Source organism: Euphorbia lathyris, chromosome 2 (assembly GCF_963576675.1).
Source record: "Euphorbia lathyris chromosome 2, ddEupLath1.1, whole genome shotgun sequence".
NCBI lineage: Eukaryota > Viridiplantae > Streptophyta > Magnoliopsida > Malpighiales > Euphorbiaceae > Euphorbia > Euphorbia lathyris.
In genome coordinates this window covers 55,666,479-55,686,318 of record NC_088911.1, presented here as the reverse complement: position 1 = coordinate 55,686,318, position 19,840 = coordinate 55,666,479, and the positions used below count along the sequence as shown (strand labels likewise).

The following is a 19,840-nucleotide window of genomic DNA, read 5'->3' as shown; positions in this document are numbered from 1 at the left end:
AAAAACGATTAGTGCAAATTTGGATCTTACCCCATAATTTAACAATGAAGCAGCAGAATTGGAGTGCTAGTGCGCTATATGCTCTTATCATTGTTATTATAGCATAAGAAACAGAAATATGGAATCGACAAAGATTGTTACTGTGTTGTACTAGAATCTCAAAAGCCTTCCAGTTCATTTTTATCAAACAGAAAGGTAGAGGTACATCCTTTGGTCAGAATGTACAATACCAGCAGCATTTTCTACATATTCACTTACTTCTCTAACAGAGATGCCAAACTGCTCTCTATCTCTTCTTTTGCCTTTCTATCAAATGGATCCTCACCCACGTATAAATCCAGTATCGATCGACATAACAGTTTGCTCTGGATACTTCCCACCTCCTTTCCATCAACTACAATTTTTACAAAATTAAATTATTACACAAGAAGAATACAAATATTTGTGACACAACAAGAGATAAAGCATATAATATAACAAGAGATAAGTGGTTCTCACTTGTTGTTCGTAGCACGTGTCCTTGTTCCCTCGAAAGCTCTATCACGGAACCTCGTGGTATCTTATACTCATCCTTAAACAGAGAAGTGAACCTATACATGAATTGGAAATTAGGAGAATGCATACATAAAAAAGTAAATATGAAGTTGTGAACTAATCAATTGGTCCTTGAGGTAATTACGAGTCCATAGAAAAGTTCCTCCAATGCTAATTAATGAGGCTGTGATGCATAGGGGAAAACGGAGCGCAGTTAGATGAGACATTAATAACAAGACCGGCATAATGCAGGGTGGCACGTGCCAAGATGATTGCAGGAATGCCACATTCTGCCGGACTAGCATCAAGAAATACATAGAATAGGGTTTGAAACGTCTTGTTTCAGTTCGGTCCTCATGATTTGATCAGTTTTCAACCATAACCCAAAATTCCAGTCCATCACACACATACCACCAAAAGAAAAAAGAATCAAAGAACTTTTAAAACCTCTAAATTTACAATGATCTAAAATAATGACCCCTTGCACAATTATGTCGCGTAAAAATCTTGCAGCTATACAATAGTATTATTATAAGTGGAAAAAGCAGTTCACCTCTGGAGCAATTCCTTGTTGTCTGGGCCTCCAAACTTGGCAAGTCTGCTTCCTACAGATTCTTCAAAAGCATTTCGTACAGAACGAATACTTAGCTTACTATAGACTATCTGGAGTCGAACTGTCATGGGAATATCACCTTCGATTAGATCATCTTTGAACACTTTGCTTTTCTTCAGCTCAGAGATGGATAACTTTCCATATTTCTCACCCAGAACATTTCTCACGTCATTATCATCAGCATAAACACCTATCAAAGGAAAACTATTTTTATCAAATGGAGGGTTGACTATTCAAATTACAATATGGTGTTCTGTTACCAGCAATACATATCTATACACTTCACAGTTGTCATCTTTAAGATCATATTACAGTGGCAAAAAATTCTGACAATCTAGAAATCGAATATTATGTACAGGAACCCTACAATGTGTCGGCAATGATTTCCACAAAAACACAAGACTATTAAGGCCGAGACTTGAGTTATTGAAATTGAGTTTTGTAAGACAGATCATCAGTTGCTCCAAGCAGAGCTGCAGTAATTGAAGCGAAGATTGAACTCCAAATACAATGAGTCGGCAACATAAGCAAATTTTCTCCAAGAACTCTAACTTCAAGCATTAAAGAACGAATCTCATTGAAGCTCAGTATTTATTCTATAATTTCTCAAATCTACTGATAATAGAATTCAATCACAATTAGGAAATCATCAATTCTATTCTAATTAGCAAACTACTCAGAGATTTAACCCAATGCCTTCAATCAATATAGTTCTGTAAATTGGACTCCAGTATCAGTTTGAAGACAACTACTGTGAAAGCTGTTTGTCACATAAAAACACTAAATTAAATTTTATGCACTTCCTGTTGTTCCAATTAAACACAATTGGAGGCAGAAACAGAAACTTTTCACATCGTAAGTGGAAAATGCGCATCGAAACAAAACTGATCAACAAGAAAAAAAATTGACGTGGAAAGTAAAAAACGAAAAAGAAAAATGCAGTTACCAAATGCATAGACATCAATGTTTTTCAACCCCAACACACTCTTTTTCCTCAATCCAATTCCCAAAAGTCTCCGCGATTCAAGAATAACCGAAGGAAATGATGCACCGGTTTTAGACTCCACAACAGGAGATGAAGCGTCAGCTAGAGAGAGCGAACCCCAGGGTAGCAAGGAGTGATTCGGGAGGAGCAAATTCAGTGCATTTTCAACAAATGAGTGTTTTGGATTAGTGGATTTCTGAGTGGAAGCTATGCTGGAAAATGTAGCGGCGCCGGCGGCAATGGCACATGCAACAAGGGCCGTCACACGGAAGGGCTGGGTGTTGGAGGTACGGGAAATGGCGGTGGGGTGGTTTTTGGGCTGAGAAAACAAGAACGGAAAACGCAGTGAAACCATGTCTTTTGGGATTCAGCCGTTAATAGTTGGATTCCGTCTTGTTTAAAGTGCTACCTTAGCTTACCTTTGCCACTAACAACAAACATAGGCCCAATGCTTGTATTCATTCCCCGGCCCAAACATAATGGGCAAATTTACAGAAAAATTCAGCCCAAAGCCATGTAACAAAGAATCAGCCCAAAGCCCAAACGTCAAATTCACCTAAACACACACAAAAAAAATCATTTTTTTTTGATAAAAAATCATTTTTATTCTTAAATATAAAATACGCGGATACTTTCTTAAAAACCAAAAAAATCGAAACCAATATCGTGTGAAAACAGCCACATATCGTGTGGATTTTGGACATCAACAAAGAAGAGTGGCCAAGGCGCCCTCATAACGTGTGGCCAACAACCTAAGTTTCTGTTTATTTTTTATTAATTCACACGGTGTGTGGATTTGGCAACACAACGTGTGGATTATCAAAATCCCAGTTCACACGACATATTACTTTTCCACACGATGTATGGACTAACATAAGTTCTGCCAAGTTTTGCCATTTCTGCATTAGGTTCTATTTACTATATTGCAACTATCTATTTAATGTTTTGTCATTCAACCTATTTACTAGCTTGCTATTAGTTTATTTTATTTACTAGCTTGAATCTCATTACGAATTACACCAAAGAGCCAATGTGGCGCTTCTGTCGAAAAGAACTCGCTAGAATTGAAACGGGCATACCTAGCCGTAAGGTGGGCTGCCTCATTCGCTATATGAGGAATAAATGAAATATTGAAATCAGAAAAGCTACTTAAAATAAATTTGCAATCCGTATTAAAGAGCCAAATTCAGGTAGATCTTCAGATGATGAGCTGATCTTGTCTGTGATGGTTTTCGCATCTGTTTCAAATAGAACTATTTTACTCATAATGCTTTAAGTTATGTTAGTGGCGCATTGATGAGTATTATGTCATTTCTATTATAGGGTTGTAGAGATATAAAAGCCTCAATCTTGGTAAAAGATGCAACTTTTTATGAAGGCTTAATACACCAGTTGCTCTTTGAACTTATTCAAAAAGAATGATTGGCCCTCTGAATTTACACAGTATCTCATTAACCCCCCAAACTTGTTTAAAGTGTCATGATTAAATCCCTAAATCTATAAAAACGCCATAGAGATTTACAAAACAGAAAGTTAATTTGTTTTAAAGATTTAGAATTACGAATTAGGTCTTTATTTTTTAAGTTTTGATTTTTTTTTTTACAGATTTAGGCAAATTACAATGCATAACACTTTAAACAAGTTTATGAGGCAAATGGATCACTATAAAGCAAGTTCAGGAGGCATTTTAAACAAATTTAGGTAACCAATAGGTTATTGTAAGCAAGTTAAGAGGGCTAATAAGACACCATGTAAGTTCAGGAGACCAATCAATATTTTTGGACAAGTTCAGGGGGCTTTGGATGTATTTAGCCTTTTATGAATCAAATACATTTTCTCCATTGGAGTCTAATATTTCAAACCTTCTTGAAATTATTTCCTTCTATTTAAAATAGAGAAGACTTATTTTTTTTTTTTTTTGCAGTTCAAGATCAAAACTATCAACATTGTTTAAAATCCATAGCAATGGCTAAACGCATATTTAAATACAATAACACATAACATAACATCAATTTCATAAACTTTAATAACAAACTAGATGTTACTAAAAGATACCGAATTTGTATGAAATTGATTGAAAGACAATGAAATTAATAAAACACAATTAAATATACGGTAAATTTAAAGAAATTTAATGAAATTTAAACGAAATGAAAGGATGACTAATTACTAATCTAGCCCATTTGAAGGGATCCATTAATATATTTGACACACTTTCTTTTTATCTTACCAAATTAGACATTTTCATCTACTTTGGACAAGAATACCCTTATTTTAATTCACATTCTCCCTCAGACTCTCAACCTAATCACAATATAAACCATAAACATCGAAACATCGAAAAATTGGGATCAAATTTGAAAATCAGAAGACATAATTGAAAAAGAAAAACCCCTAAACTTACAAAGCAATCATCATCGATGGTGAAAATGTATTTCTTTTTGGAAACCATGTAACCAAAACAGCGACATGCAGAGTCTTTGAAAGAGATGCAGGAAGCCTTAGTACCAAGGATCTTATTAATGTCATTCATGTTGTAAAGTCCATAATCAAAACCATCGGGATCAGAGATAGTCTTCGATGCATCACCATCTTGGACGATGATTAGAGGAAAAATTACATTTTTAATCGTAATAGAGAAGCATCTGCGACAAATTTCGTCACAAATGCGACAAGAGTTGTCGCATTTGTGATGAAATTCGTCGCAGATGTGATATCATTACTCCTGTCGCAGCTGTGACAACGTAGATGCGACAACTGTTGTCACATTTGTGACGAAATTTGTCGCAGATGCGATAAATTTCGTCATAAATGCGACAAAATAGAAGAAAATGGAGGAAATTGAAACGATACCGTTACAGATGAAGAAAGAGGCAAGACCAGCGAGAAAAGCAGGTGTATAAGTTAAAAACATACAATTTCTATTGGAAAGCTTCATTTGTTTTGTGTTTTCTTTCCAAAATTTAGAATACTTTAATAATCTCAAAAATTGCTAACGATTGGTATCAGAAACCGAAGAAGTTGAACCGAAGAAGAAGAAGAAGAAGAAGAAGAAGAAGTGGGAGCAGAAGCAGATATATCGAATAGAACTAATGGTAATTTTGTCCAAAATAGATGAAAGTGTCTAATTTGGTGAGATGGAAGCAAAGTGGGTTAGATATATTAATGGACCTCTTCAGTTGGGCTAGATTTGTAATTTGTCCATAAAAGAAATTGAATGAAAATCAATTAAAATTATAATAAAAAACAAATATGAACTAAAGAATGTATATTTTTGCCCCCCAAAAAACTAAAGAATGTAAATTTAATTAAAAACATACATGCAAGAGTAAAGTTTCTGAGAATGACTGAAAGTGTATGATAGTCATTGTAAAAAATGGACTAAATTAACAGAAAGTGAAACACAGTAAGCTAAAGAAGTACAAAGAAAAAAAAACAATATACAATACCATATACATTAATTTCATTCCCAAAAAGCACTACAATGTCAATACTATTCACGTACATTACTTTAGTATGTTGTACAAAAAATATGATCTAAATAACTTTTATCAATATAAATTTAATCATCTTGTTCAAGAAGCGTTTATTAAGGTTTTCACCTTCAATAATGGAGATTTCATTATTTTTATGGATTTAGTCCATAAAACCCTATCTTTGTGAGTTTAAAATTAATCATAAACTCATTACCCCAAGCCCTGTAGGGAATTTGATTCCCTTTACCTCATTCCCTTTCCTAAGCATATTCAAACACATAGGGGAATTAATGCTGATTCCTTTCATTTCCTTTAATTTTTCTTTCTTGATTCCTTTTCCATTACTCTTTGTGAACCAAACGCACCCTTCGAATTAAAAGTTACTAATCCATTTTTTAGCATGATGGGTGAAGCCAGCAAGGATATTTATATAGTTGTAATTAAAGCCAACAAAAACAAAAAAAAGATCTAGAAGTGGGGTAACAAATCTTTTATTCTACCTCATTTTGTTCCTATACCTGGTAATTATTCTGTATTTATTCACAATGTCTTAGTGGGTACCAATCCCTTCCCTTCCCTTCTACTATATTTACTGATCATTTCTAATAATAATACTCCATTTTTGTAACTACTATATATATATAATGTGGCTAATTCATAATCATATATAATGTGGCTAAATCTATCTAGACCACTGCACCCACTCTTTCTCCTATACATTCATCCATTCAAAACCATTTTTCAATTTCAGGAATTTATTACAAACACTTGAAACAAAAAGGCATTATTGAGGAATTTTCTTAACTATGATCCTAGCTAAGCTACTAATAAGGGGTATTTGGTGTAAAGGAATCAAATTAAACTAAAAAGCATAGCTAATAGTTAAGGTTTAAGAACAATTTGATTGCTAAAAGATTTCCACACGTGAATGCTCCATGCGCTTGAAGCGTATAGATCCATCTTACTATATGTAGAAATTTAATCAACTAAATATAGTTGTCAGGATTCGAACACTCTACCACTTTAGTCTAAGAGGTTTTGGCATGTCAAGAAACTAATTGAATTGAAAACTTAGACTAATAGTTAAGGCTCAAAAATAGCATTTATATTAATTTCTAACATTTCGTTGGGTGAAAATTGGTCTGGAATGAGAATAAAATAATTCGATTTGTGATTGTTTGGATAAACAAAACTAGTTAGGAATAGGAGAATTACGTTCTAGATTTATAGGAATCACTCATTCAAGAGATTTTCCTATATGCCTAACGCATGAACGATATGGTGCTCAGGGTGAATAGTTTGATATCATGTAACATCTCAACCAATAAAACATTAACACTATGTAATTAATTAATTATATATTTCAATTAATTGTTTTTATAAAATCTAGATCCTAAATTATAAATTCTAAACCTTAAAATATATAACATGACATCAAATTACCGATCTGGTGTACAGATGATGTGGTGTGTCAAACGTATAGTAAAATTTCTCCCACTCATTACTTCCTTTCATCTCATCAATCAAATTGATTCTCCACTCCCATTCTTACGTATGTGATAACTCTGGTCGCATCTAATTGAGTCTTATATTACGCTTCTTGATGTTATGTAATTATCTACATATATTTTAACATACAAAATTCACCTTTCAAATGTTCAAGTGAAGTTATATGTTAAGTATTCTATATTCGCTAACTATAAAAATAGCGTATAATTATGAAACAACATTTTTTTATGACTTACATAAATCAAACCAAAGTTTTGCTCAGCTCAAGTTTCGAGATGAAAGATATGGGTGAAGCCGCATATATCCTTAAAGTCAAGATCACAAGAGATCATTCTAAGAAATTTTGACCTCGTCTCAAGAGACTTATATCAACAAAGTTCTTGAACAATTCAATATGCAAAACTGTAAATGCATTGACAACCCAATGAGCAATAATTTCAATCTTAGCTTTAACATGTGCCAATCCCTAATCCTAAGTAAGATTAAGTCAAAATCGGCAGCCAATCCCTCCGCAATTGGATCGTTGGTCCAGCACTCCATCTCCGATTTTTGCCTCTCTGCTTTGGTATTTTTTTTCTCCTACTTGAATTTTGATTTGATATTTTTGCTACTATTTTACTTGAACTCGAGTTTTGATCTCTGGTTTTCTATAATTATTATTTTTTGGATAAAAATTATTTTAGTCGTATTGTTCGCCCGCATGGGGGAGAAATCCTATATTCGCCCCTGTACAAAACAATGCAATCTTAAATATACTATTTACTGATGCAATTTTAAATTTTATTAATTGAATTTTTGTTCTGATAATTTTTCAACTGTTGACATTTTGCCCATCTAATAAATTTTGAAATTATATTTTTTTTAGAAAAAAATTATATCTCTTCTTTTAATATTTTTTTAATTTTTTATTAATAAAGTTTAAAATATTAAACTTAAAATTGTACCGATAGAACTTATAGCTATTAAGATATGAGAGAGTAAGGCCTTGTTTGATAAAACACTTAATTGCTTAAATTAAAATATTAAGCACTTATTTAATTTAAGTGCGTTTGATAACGGTTGTTTCTCCACCACTTAAATTAGTTAATTAAGTTAAAAATCACAATAATTAATTTAATATTTTAAGTTAAACATTATCAACTAATATTTTTATAAAATTTATATCATTCAATACTTTCAGCACTTATAATATTCAGCATTTAAAATTCAGTACTTATATTTTCATCACTTAATTTTCAGTTTTATCAAACAACATCTAAATTTAGAAAAATGGCAATTTTATTGAGTAAAATATGTTACATCAGCAATTTAAACTTAAAAGTAGACAAATTAATGGAAGTTAATACCATGGAGACAAAATGCAATCAGCTACAAATTAAATAGATAAAATACAAGGAAGTAAAGACTTTAATTGCTACATCACTACACTACTCCACTTAATTGACTGTTCTTAATTCATGATTACTATTTGATAGTATATTTTTTCTCAAGTAGGTTAAGACTAATGACTTTTTTTCCTTAAAAAAATTATGGTTAAAGACTATTTCTTTTTGTTAAAAAAACATTTAAAGAGAGAAGAGGTAATTCTAGTTCAGTGTAAGAGAAGCCTAAATATAAGACTATTGAACACTCAGTTTTGATCACATGCACCTTAATGAACATGTAGAATTTGCTTATTCACCATTAGATCTAGGCTTATTAAAATCATAAGGTGAAGATTTAAAGCATCCTGAGACTTAGATTTAATAAGCCTATATCTAACGGAGAATGAGCAAATTCACTTACTCATTAAGGTGCATGTGAAAATTCCTGATTGAGCACTAGTATATCTAATTTGCTTCTTAAATTGAAATTATGGGTTGAAAGGTCATAAATATAAAAGATATGAATGAAATTATAAAAATTAGCCACCAAAATTTACTTGTGCGTTAGACTACCCAACTTTATACAATATTCAAACGCTGCCCATAATTTCCTTATACTATAAAACAGAAATTTCAAAGAATGACACTGGAATTGAATAAAAAAAACCATATTAATTTAATTTGTGAAATTTTCATCTCTCAGTGTCACTCCTATTTTTAAATTATGAGAAAATAATTAGTGAAAAATAAATAAATCCTTCTAACGGAAGATTGCATCATTTTCGAAACGTGGCGTGAAAATATGGAATATTTACTTTAATTGTTTTTCACACTGCACTGCACAAGACCACTGCGGTCAATTATAATTTATAACTATTGTTGGATTTTGAAATGTATTATCTAAATTATGTTTATATTTAAAACTCTAGTGATGGAACACTAAAATTGTGTATAATTATCCAAATTTTCAATAAGTTGTTCTGATTCATCTATAACCTTTTATTTTCTGTGTATTTTTTTTTTTTTTTTTTGTCTTTCTTAGTTTCTGCACCCAATCATGCCCATGCTTTTTGATTGGCTGCCTACCATTGTCCGTCATTTTGCAAGCCTATTGACGCAAACCACGTCGTTTTTCCAAACACGACAGTGCATCCAACTGTCTCCATCCTGATACTTCTCTCCAGTGGCGGAACCAGGACCCTGGATGATCCGGGGCTCAAATATATCAGTAAAAAAAAAATTAAAATGTAAAAAAAAAAATCGAAATTAACTGTGCGGTTAACAGTAAATTTTCAAAGTCCAGCCCGTTAGAGTTGGCAAATTTTTTTTAGCCTCCAACGTATTAAAACTGTAAAAATGTTATCATTTTTTTAGAAACTACCATTGAACTAATAGAAAATTAAACATGTTTAAATTTATTTTAATGGTAAATACATAATAAAAATGAATATTAAATATGTCTATTTTTTTTAATGGTAAAGACATATTAAAAATGAATTCAAAAGTGTTATCAAAATAAAAGTAAAGAGTCCATTTAAATTAACTAATAATGGTAACATGTTTTTATAATTATTGAAAAATAAAATAAAAATAAATAAAAATGAGGTTGAAGGGAGTCGAACATAGGACCTCTCAAATAAAAATAAGCATCATTAACTATCTCATCTACCTTAAAACATTAAAATAATACTACATAGAGTTAATATAATTCTTTCCAAAATATTATCAGAACCATTACTATTTTTTTTTCTCAATTCTCCGACCGCCTGCCGGGGCTCGAGCCCCACCTAACCCCCCCTTGGTTCCGCCCCTGCTTCTCTCTCCCTATGTCTCTAAACTCATTTTTCTTCTTTATGTTTCTTCTTTAACTTTGAATTCAAATTCTTAATTTCTTCCAAAAACTTCTAAACATCGCCCTCATCGATAGTTCTCTCAAAGAAGCCACGTTTCTCATAGTGAATGCGAATTAATCTTCTACTCACACAAATAATGCACTCCTGAACTTTCTCCTTCCCCAAACTCTTACACACCCAACCCAAATGGTGTCAGTGCTGCGTACAACGACCGCGATTGAAAAACTTCCCAATCGCAAGTGCTTGCTTCTTCCTCATGTTTAGACCACCCCTACCTCACGGTTGCATCACCTTCGTTTTTTGTTAAATGAATTGAAGTTCTGCCAGGCTTGGTTACTAGCCCTACCGGTTTGAACCTTTTACAATCATGTCGGTATGGTGTAAAATCGGTGTACATGTAAATCTTTCACTCACAGATGATCATTTCATCCTTACATTCGTACCTACCGATTCCACGCCTTCTTTCTTATGTGAAATGGGGTCAAGGTATACTAGGTCCTTTCAACTTTTTTCCTAGAATAACTTACTAATATAGTGTTGCTCGTCTTAGCGTTTAATGCCTTCTCTACGGGGATGCAGATCGTGAAGAAAAATAGACAAGCATAGGCATAGCGGAATAATAAAATTTTATCTATTTTTATCTATTTCCCTTTTCCAAGATCTGTTAATTGTTATTTCATATAAAGAGGGATAAAAAGTAATACCTTTATCGAAGAACTATCTACCGTTGCAAACGAAGTGCCCACAACTTGTTATTATCAACTCGTGAACCACGAACGTTTGATTCAATACAAAACAAAACTAATCAGTAATCAACCTTTAATAAATAGCAATCGCAATGATTGCCTCTAACAGAAACGATACGAGATCAAAGAGGGAGTAAGAAATAAAGTAAATTAGCCGAGACGACGATGAAACAATTCCTCCTTTTGTTTCTATGTTAGCCGAAATACTGAGGTTAGGGGGTCTATTTATAGACTTCCGAAACCCTAATCCCAGTTGTGTTAGGAATTTAATTAATTGGAATCTTATTCTGAATAGGATTCCTAATTAGATAATTAAATAAACACTTTAATATTATCTAAACAATAACTAATTATATTTAGATAATTATTATTAATCAAATTAATAATTAATTAATATTAGGGATAATTAATTGGAGTTTTAATTGCATAAAACATCCAATTAATATTATCAGATAATTCTTTAGTTTAATTCATAATCATAATCTAATTATAATTATTAAAGTAAATTAATATCCCTAACTAATATGTAAATTTCGGCCCATGTGTCTGTGTCCCGCTAATTACGTTTTCGTCCTCCGATTCCAAGTCCTATATGCGACCCATTAGGTTTTTTATTGCCACTAGCTGTATATATCCTTTGAAATTATTCATCACGATTAATTCCAACATATATATAACGGAATACCGTCGCGAGCTGTTACTAGCAGAACCTATGATATTCCCCCAGAGCAATTAAGAAGTTAGGTTGATAACTGACGTTAACCTTTCTGTATTAGGTACAGTATAATACGATCCTTCATCAACTATATCATGTCGGTCAATTCCTTAAAACCATGGAATGTGTCAAGGTTACATATAACGAAGAGTCCGGTTTTACTTGTACAGGTTGAATTCACTCTGAAAAGATAAGTTAAGTGAAATGTTCATTTCTACTCTTAACTGTATCACCTTGCAAGGATTTCAGTCAATTCACCATAAGCGGCCATTTGGATATATCTCCCACTTACCGAGAGTGACGAATGCTCAATCTGACATTAACTATTCTGCAATTACTTTGTGTGATACCCAACCCTGCTCTCATACACCCTAGGCTCTCACCTATTGGATCGTGCTCGCACAGAATCAAAGTATCAGACTCCATAATCCAGAATCACTAATTAACGAATGTTTGAGTCTGAGGATTAGTTACACCTACTAATACCAATGAGATGAACAGTTGACACATTAGATAAATAAATCCATTCTGTTATCTCAAGTCGGGTCCCAATCCTAATGAACTCCTTCACCGGATCCATGTAACTGTCTAGATATCCGAATATCTAAAGCTTGTGAGATCAGCTCTCTGTCTCGACAGAAAACACCGTTACATGCAAGTCTCAACAGCAATATGCCAACCCCTATAACAGATCACTTGACTTGGGTTTACTTTAAGTCTATTGGTCTATTATAAAGTACAGTCTCACTTCATGCTTGTATGAACACTTTATAACTACTTAAATAAAGGGTAAATTCCAAAAAAAAACCTCTGTGGTTTGATGTTCTTCCAAAAAAACCCTTGTGGTTTGTTATTACAAAAAAAAGGACTGTGGTTTGCGCCGTTACCCGAAAAACGAAAAATGGCTTAACGGTGTTAAAATGCTGACGTGGCACAGGGGTAAAGTTGGAAATTCAATTTTTTTTATTTTTCTCTCTCTCCTCTTCTTCTTCCTTCTTCTTCTTCTTCTTCTTCTTCATTCTTCTTCTCCTTCCTCCTTCTCCTTCTTCCTTCTTCTTCTCCTTCCTCATTCTTCTTCCTCCTTCTCCTTCTCCTCCTCCTTCTTCTTCTTCCTTCTTCTTCTTCTTGAAAATTGTTCCGTAGCTGCAATGCCTGGAAGTTTCTATCAAAAGCTGTTTCCCCCAAATTCTCTGCACTTTGTTTTTTCTTCTTACAGTCTCCATTGGTGCTCGCAGGTCCGTTCTAACACAATAATTAATATATCATTTTTCTTTTATTCAAGGAATCCATTCATGAATTCAACATGCAGGTTCCCAAAGGGCTTGTAAGCAAATCTGGAATTCCATTAAACAAAGGTAATATTTGCATATAGATAAATCAAGCCCAAAAAGCGTTCAAAAAGTATATCTGAAAAAACAAGTCCATAAAGATTTTACAAAATTTTTGAGATCAAGATCAGTGGAAATGGTTAGTGGGGGTCACATGGTGATAACTTTGATGGCTAAAAGTGATCAAAATCCAAATTGCAAATATGGCTGCGAAGTTTGGGAGTTAATGGGAAATGTTGTCAAAGATATGGTTAACCAGGTAAAAAAACATTCTCTTGTCTTTTCCTATTTTCAAGATCAGATTGTTGATTCATACATTTGGGCAGGGAATTATTGAAGAGCACATATTGGACAATTGCAACGTTCTATTGTATGCTCCATCTAGAGAAGATGTGAGAAAAAAATTCCAGATTTCCGTCGGAAATCTGGAAAATTTCCAGATCCAGAAATCTGGAAATTTCCAGATTTCCGAAGAAATCTGGAATTTTCCAGATTTCTGGAAAATTTCCAGAAATCTGGAAATTTCAGAAACTTAAAAAAAAAAGAAAAAAAAAAGAAGGTAGAAGAAGGAGGAAGAAGAAGGAAGAAGAAGGAGAAGGAGGAAGAAGAAGGAGGAAGGAGAAGGAGGAAGGAGAAGAAGAAGGAAGAAGAAGAGGAGAGAGAGAAAAATAAAAAAAAATAAAAAAATTCGAATTTCCAACTTTATCCCCGTGCCACGTCAGCAATTTAACACCGTTAAGCCATTTTCCGTTTTTCGGGTAACGGCGCAAACCACAGTCCTTTTTTTTTGTAATAACAAACCACAAGGGTTTTTTTGGAAGAACATCAAACCACATGGGTTTTTTTTTGGAATTTACCCTTAAATAAACTTAGGGTTACTTTCTTTGTGAAAGATTCTTGCCTTTATATATAGTTTTATTTTAATGCTATATATCTGATTAATCAAATGATAAAATAAACAATTTATTCATTAATATTAATATCCTAAAACAATTGTCTTTAGGACACTAAACTCCAACATTCTCCCATTTGAACTAAAGCCAATTGTTCCTGAAACTAATACCAGAAGAACTAAGATGTCTATTATGAGCTCTTTGTGGTAATGACTTGGTCAATGGATCTGCAACATTGTCCTCAGTGGGCACCTTTTCTATTCTCACATCTCCCCTGGTTATGATCTCCCTAATGAGATGATATCGCTTGAGATAATGTTTGGATGCATTATGAGACCGTGGTTCCTTTGCTTGTGCAATGGCTCCATTGTTATCGCAGTACAGAGTAATGGGATTCACAATGTCAGGTGCCACTCCTAGTTCTGTTATGAACTTCCTAATCCAAACAGCCTCCTTTGCCGCTTCTGTAGCTGCGATGTACTCTGATTCAGTTGACGAGAAAGCAACACTTCCTTGCTTGGAACTCTTCCAACTAACTGAACCTCCATTCAGGATAAACTGGTATTCTGATTGGGATCTATAATCATTTTCATCAGTCAGATGACTAGCATCTGAATATCCTTCAATTTTCAATTCTCATTGTCCATATACGAGGAACATGTCTTTAGTTCTTCTAAGATACTTAAGAATGTTCTTGACAGCAATCCAGTGATCAAATCCCGGATTCCCTTGATATCGGCTCGTCATACTCAATGCGAACGCCACATCAGGTCTAGTGCAAAGCATAACATACATGATCAAACCAACCGCGCTGGAGTAAGGAATTATAGCCATGCGATTCTTGTCACTGTCCGTTTTAGGACATCGACCATTTGATAACTTGACACCATGGACTATTGGTAAGTTACCTCTTTTCGATTCATGCATGTCAAAACGCTTTAGGACTTTGTCAATATATGTAGACTGGGATAGTCCGAGCAGTCTCTTTGATCTATCCCGATAGATCTTAATCCCTAAGATGTAGGCTGCTTCTCCCAAGTCTTTCATGGAGAAATTACTCGATAACCAAACTTTTACTGTTTGCAACATTGCAACATCGTTTCCCATAAGTACTATATCATCAACATATAGTACTAAGAAAACGACTGAGCTCCCACTTGTCTTCTTGTAAACACAAGCCTCTTCTGAGTTTTGTTCGAAACCAAATTGTTTTATGGTTTCATCAAAACGTTTGTTCTAGCTTCTAGATGCTTGCTTGAGTCCATAAATGGACCTTTGAAGTTTGCAAACCTTGGTTGCATTCTTCGACGTGAAACCTTCAGGTTGCATCATGTATACATCCTCAAGTAGGTTTCCATTTAGGAAAGCTGTTTTCACATCCATTTGCCAAATCTCATAATCAAAATGAGCGGCAATTGCAAGCAATATTCTGATGGATTTGAACATGGCTACTGGAGAGAAAGTCTCGTCATAGTCAACACCTTGCCTTTGACGATATCCTTTCGCTACTAACCTAGCTTTGTAGGTACTAACCTTTCCATCCATGTCTGTCTTCTTCTTGAAGATCCACTTGCACCCAATGGGTTTTATCCCTTCGGGTGGATCAACCAAAGTCCACACTTGGTTAGTATACATGGAGTCCATTTCAGAATTCATGGCTTCAAGCCATGCTTTAGATTCTGGACTAGTAAGAGCTTCTTCGTAGGTTTCAGGTTCATCGTCTAACACGGGAACCAATTCGTCATCTCCCACTGGAAAACCATATCTAACTGGGAGTTCACGAATTCTTTGAGACCTACGAGTGGGATATGACACTTGTGTTTCATCTAGTGAAATGGGTTCGGGTTCAACTTCTTCCGCGTTTTCAACATGTGATTCCTCTTGAACTTCCTCAAGTTCAATCACGCTTCCATTCTGTGTTTCTTCCAGAAACTCTTTCGCTAGAAACACCGCGTGTTTGGATACTATTACCTTTTGGTCATCTGGATGATAAAAGTAATATCCCATAGTTTCCTTTGGGTATCCAATGAAGAAACACTTGTCAGATTTGGGATCTAATTTATCTGACATAATACATTTGACGTATGCTGAACATCCCCATATTCTCATGAAAGAGAAGATGGGTTTTCTACCAACGAACAGTTCGAATAGTGTGGAACTGGCGGATTTGGTTGGAACTCGATTTATGGTAAATAGGGCAGTTTCTAGGGCATAGCCCCAGAATGATTTTGGAAGAGAAGTGGTGCTCATCATGGATCGTACCATATCTAGTAAGGTGCTATTTCTCCTTTTTGATACATGATGCGTCCTCGGTGAAGACTCACTAAGGGATAAGTGTACCCCGTCGTTATCAAGTAATAAATTTCTGGTTTAAGTCCAGGTTATCGTCCACAGGATTTATTTCTGCAAGTACCGAGCTACTCGATCTCAGATGTTATCTAGGCTTAGGGGGTTTTGAGTTGGTTTGTTTAAACTAATCTACTCCTAGGTTGAATTATACTAATCCTAGCTAAGTTATCTAATTCTAACTAAGTTATCTAATTCTAACTAAGTTATTCTACGCTTAACTAAGTTACTCTACCCCTAATTGATCTTTTATTAATGAAATTATCCGAAGGAACATGGTATGAACGATAATAATGAAGATAGATTATCAAGTCTATTGAATAAAAACCTAATCTGAGTCACTTGTATTCAAGGCGATTAACCCTACTTACCCTCCTGAGGTTCCTAGCGCGTGATTCCCTAAGGCCGAAACTAGGTCTAAGGCTCAGTAAATTGGTGCTTAATCAACTAAGAGGTCGTCAATCTCCTAGGCTCTGACTAGGTCAGATTCAGCTCGCAATATGTGCCTACTAGATTTTGGGGCTTTTGAATGAGTTAAACCAATTGAATAAAGCGTAAGACAGAGATTAAATAAATAATCATAGAACAAAACAAGAGCTAAATTATTATTAAAGGCGAAGATAATTGTCACAAGATACAATAAGTCAAGTTCGGCAACTGTATCAAAGAGTACAAACAAGGAAAGATAAAAGGAGATACAAAAATCCCTTTCAGGGAACCTGTTTACTCTGCAGCCGGCAACTTGATCTTAAGGACGGACCTTGATAATTCCTCGAGGAAAAGCTTTGAAGGAGCTTCAATGGAGGTTGAAGAAGATATGGAGAAGATGGAGAGGAATTACAAGGGGAAAGCTAAAATAATTTACAAAAACAAAAGATATCTAAATTACAATAGAAAAATTCTATTTATAGACGCGGCTCGGGCCCTTTTCTTGACCTAATTCGTGTCCTTATTGATGTAGGAAGTCGTGGGGTCCATCGTGGCATCGTGGGGGCGAAATTGGTCTTTTTGACCAATTCCCGCAGGTCTGCTCGTCGAGCAGGGCTACTCGCGACGAGCAGCCCCCTGCTCGCCAAGCAGGCCTCTGGTGGCCTGCTCGGCGAGCAGGCACAGTGCCTGAGCGGTGCCTGGGCAGTGCTTGGGCTGCTCGCCGAGCAGCGCCCGGGCTGCGCGTCGATGCTCAATTCGCCGAGCGACTGCCGGGGGTCCCCGAGACACGATTTTTGCCTGAAATTGATCATGTTTTAACCTGCACACGCACATAAACTCCAAACAACATTAGTCCAAGGGCTAAATTGACCCGCCAATCGCTTATTTGAGCAAACGCTTCATTTGGTGCGACTTTTGACGGATCAATTAGCTTCAAAAGATAACGGAATTATAATATGCATGCCATTTTGGCCGTATTTGCCTAAATTGATCATAAAACGAGCCTAAACAACGAAAAGTAAATAAAACGTTTCCAATTTCTAACTAACTCACACAAAAGCATTTAAATGCGAGAATTGCTCGCTTATTAACAAAATAACGCTAAAACCCGTCCTAAAATCGTACCCAAAGATAGGGGTTTTTTACCCCTATCAATACACCATTGTGTTGTGGTGTATAAGGAGGTGTCCATTGTGAGCATATTCCACATTCATTTAGATAACTCATAAATTCTTCAGAAAGATATTCTCCACCTCGATCAGATCGAAGTATCTTGATAGTCTTTCTTGTTTGATTCTCAACTTCATTCTTAAAGCATTTGAATTTCTCAAAAGCTTCTGACTTGTGCTTCATCAAATAGATATAACCATATCTGGTATGATCATCTGTGAAGCTAATGAAGTATCTGAATCCTCCTCTTGCTTGGACTGACATAGGACCACATACATCTGAATGTATTAATCCTAGAGTGTCTGATACACGCTGACCTTTATTGCTAAAGGGTGTCTTTGTTATTTTTCCTTTTAAACATGACTCACATGTTCCCATTGATTCAAAATCAATTGAGTCTATAAGCCCATCTTGATGTAGCTTAAGCATGCGTCTCTGGTTTATATGGCCTAAACGACAATGCCACAAGTAAGTTGAATTATCTAATCTAAGTCTTTTGGTATCAATTGTGAAAGCAGAAACTTTATCATTCAAAATATAAATCCCATTTAATGATATTCCTGAAAATAGAAAATATTATTTCTATAAAATTCACAACCATTGTTCTTAATTGAAACATGAAAGCCATCATCAACTAGACAGCTAATAGAAATAATGTTACAAGACATCTCTAGAACATACAAACAGTTCCTTAATTCTATTACAAGCCCAGAGGGCAAACTCAAAACATAATCTCCAATTGCGAGGGCGGCAACTCTTGCTCCATTTCCTACTCGCAAGTTTATGTCTCCTTTCTTTAATTCCCTAGTCTGCTTTAGTTCCTGCATATTCATACAAATATGAGATCCACACCCGGTATCTAATACCCAAGATTCAGACTGCGAAATTGAGTTAATTTCAATATAGAACATACCAGAAGTTGAAGCACCGTCCTTTCCCTTCTTAAGAGAAGCTAGGTACTCCTTGCAATTTCTCCTCCAATGCCCATCTTTACCACAGAAGTGGCATTCCCCTTTGGGCTTCTTGACTTGCTTTCCTTTGGTCTGGGCTGACTTGCCTCCCTTGTTCTTCTTGGGATATTTAGGATTGGGAAAATTCCCTTTCCTCTTCTTTGATCCCTCAATCACAAGAGCAGGTACCACCTTATCTTTCTTCAGGTTGGGCTCAACAGTCTTGAGCATATTGGCAAGCTCTTCAAGAGAGGTATGTAAGTCATTCATATGGTAGTTCATGGTGAACTGTGAATAACTTTCTGGGAGGGATTGAAGAAGCAAGTCTACACTTAGTTCATGATCCATCGCAAAACCAATACTTGAAAGTTTGGTGATATAGCCAATCATCTTGACACAATGTGTCATAACAGATGTGCCCTCTTGCATCCTACAGCGAAACAACAGTTTTGATATCTCAAAACGTTAGCACTGAGTCTGTTTTCCAAACAACTCCTTTAAGTGCATGACAATAGAATAAGCATCCATCTCCTCATGTTGCCTTTGCAGATCTGGTGTCATTGATGCAAGTATGATGCACCCGACGTGTTCATCATCGGATTTATGCTTCTGATAGGCATCAATCTCTTCAATGGGTGCATCATCGGCCGGAAGAACGGGTATCGATGTATCCAGTACATACCCTATCTTTTCGAACTTCAAAACAATTTTGAGGTTACAAAATCAGTCGGCGAAGTTTGAACCATTCAACTTGTTATCGGTAAGGATATTTCTTAGATTGGTTTTCGACATGATTGTTTTAGAGTACGATTTGATAAAATTAACCTGCGAGTGAGAAAAGTGACGGATGCTATTCATTTGTTTAATTCACTTACAATTTAAATACGTTGGACTTTTATGTTTTTAAATTGCTCCCACTATTTTACCAA

The 19,840-nt window shown here is 34.9% G+C and overlaps 1 protein-coding gene across 1 annotated transcript; it reads right to left on the bottom strand.

The window, feature by feature from the left end:
• Positions 1 to 45: 45 nt before the first annotated feature.
• On the bottom strand, positions 46 to 2,517 carry LOC136218279 (fatty-acid-binding protein 1). The gene is made up of 4 exons (XM_066005076.1): positions 2,094 to 2,517; positions 1,088 to 1,337; positions 499 to 590; positions 46 to 394 (listed from the first exon to the last, which is right to left on the bottom strand). Exons 1-4 carry the CDS (start codon positions 2,485 to 2,487, stop codon positions 255 to 257), a joined length of 876 nt encoding a protein of 291 aa, XP_065861148.1. The 5' UTR covers positions 2,488 to 2,517; the 3' UTR covers positions 46 to 254.
• Between the last annotated feature and the right edge of the window lie 17,323 nt (positions 2,518 to 19,840).

Coding starts and splice junctions, on each gene's coding strand:
- LOC136218279 (XM_066005076.1), bottom strand. CDS start 2,487: ATGGTTTCACTGCGTTTTCCGTTCTTGTTTTCTCAGCCCAAAAACCAC. Junction 591..1,087: donor AACAAGGAATTGCTCCAGAG/GTGAACTGCTTT, acceptor ATTCATGTATAG/GTTCACTTCTCTGTTTAAGG. Junction 395..498: donor ACACGTGCTACGAACAACAA/GTGAGAACCACT, acceptor TAAAAATTGTAG/TTGATGGAAAGGAGGTGGGA.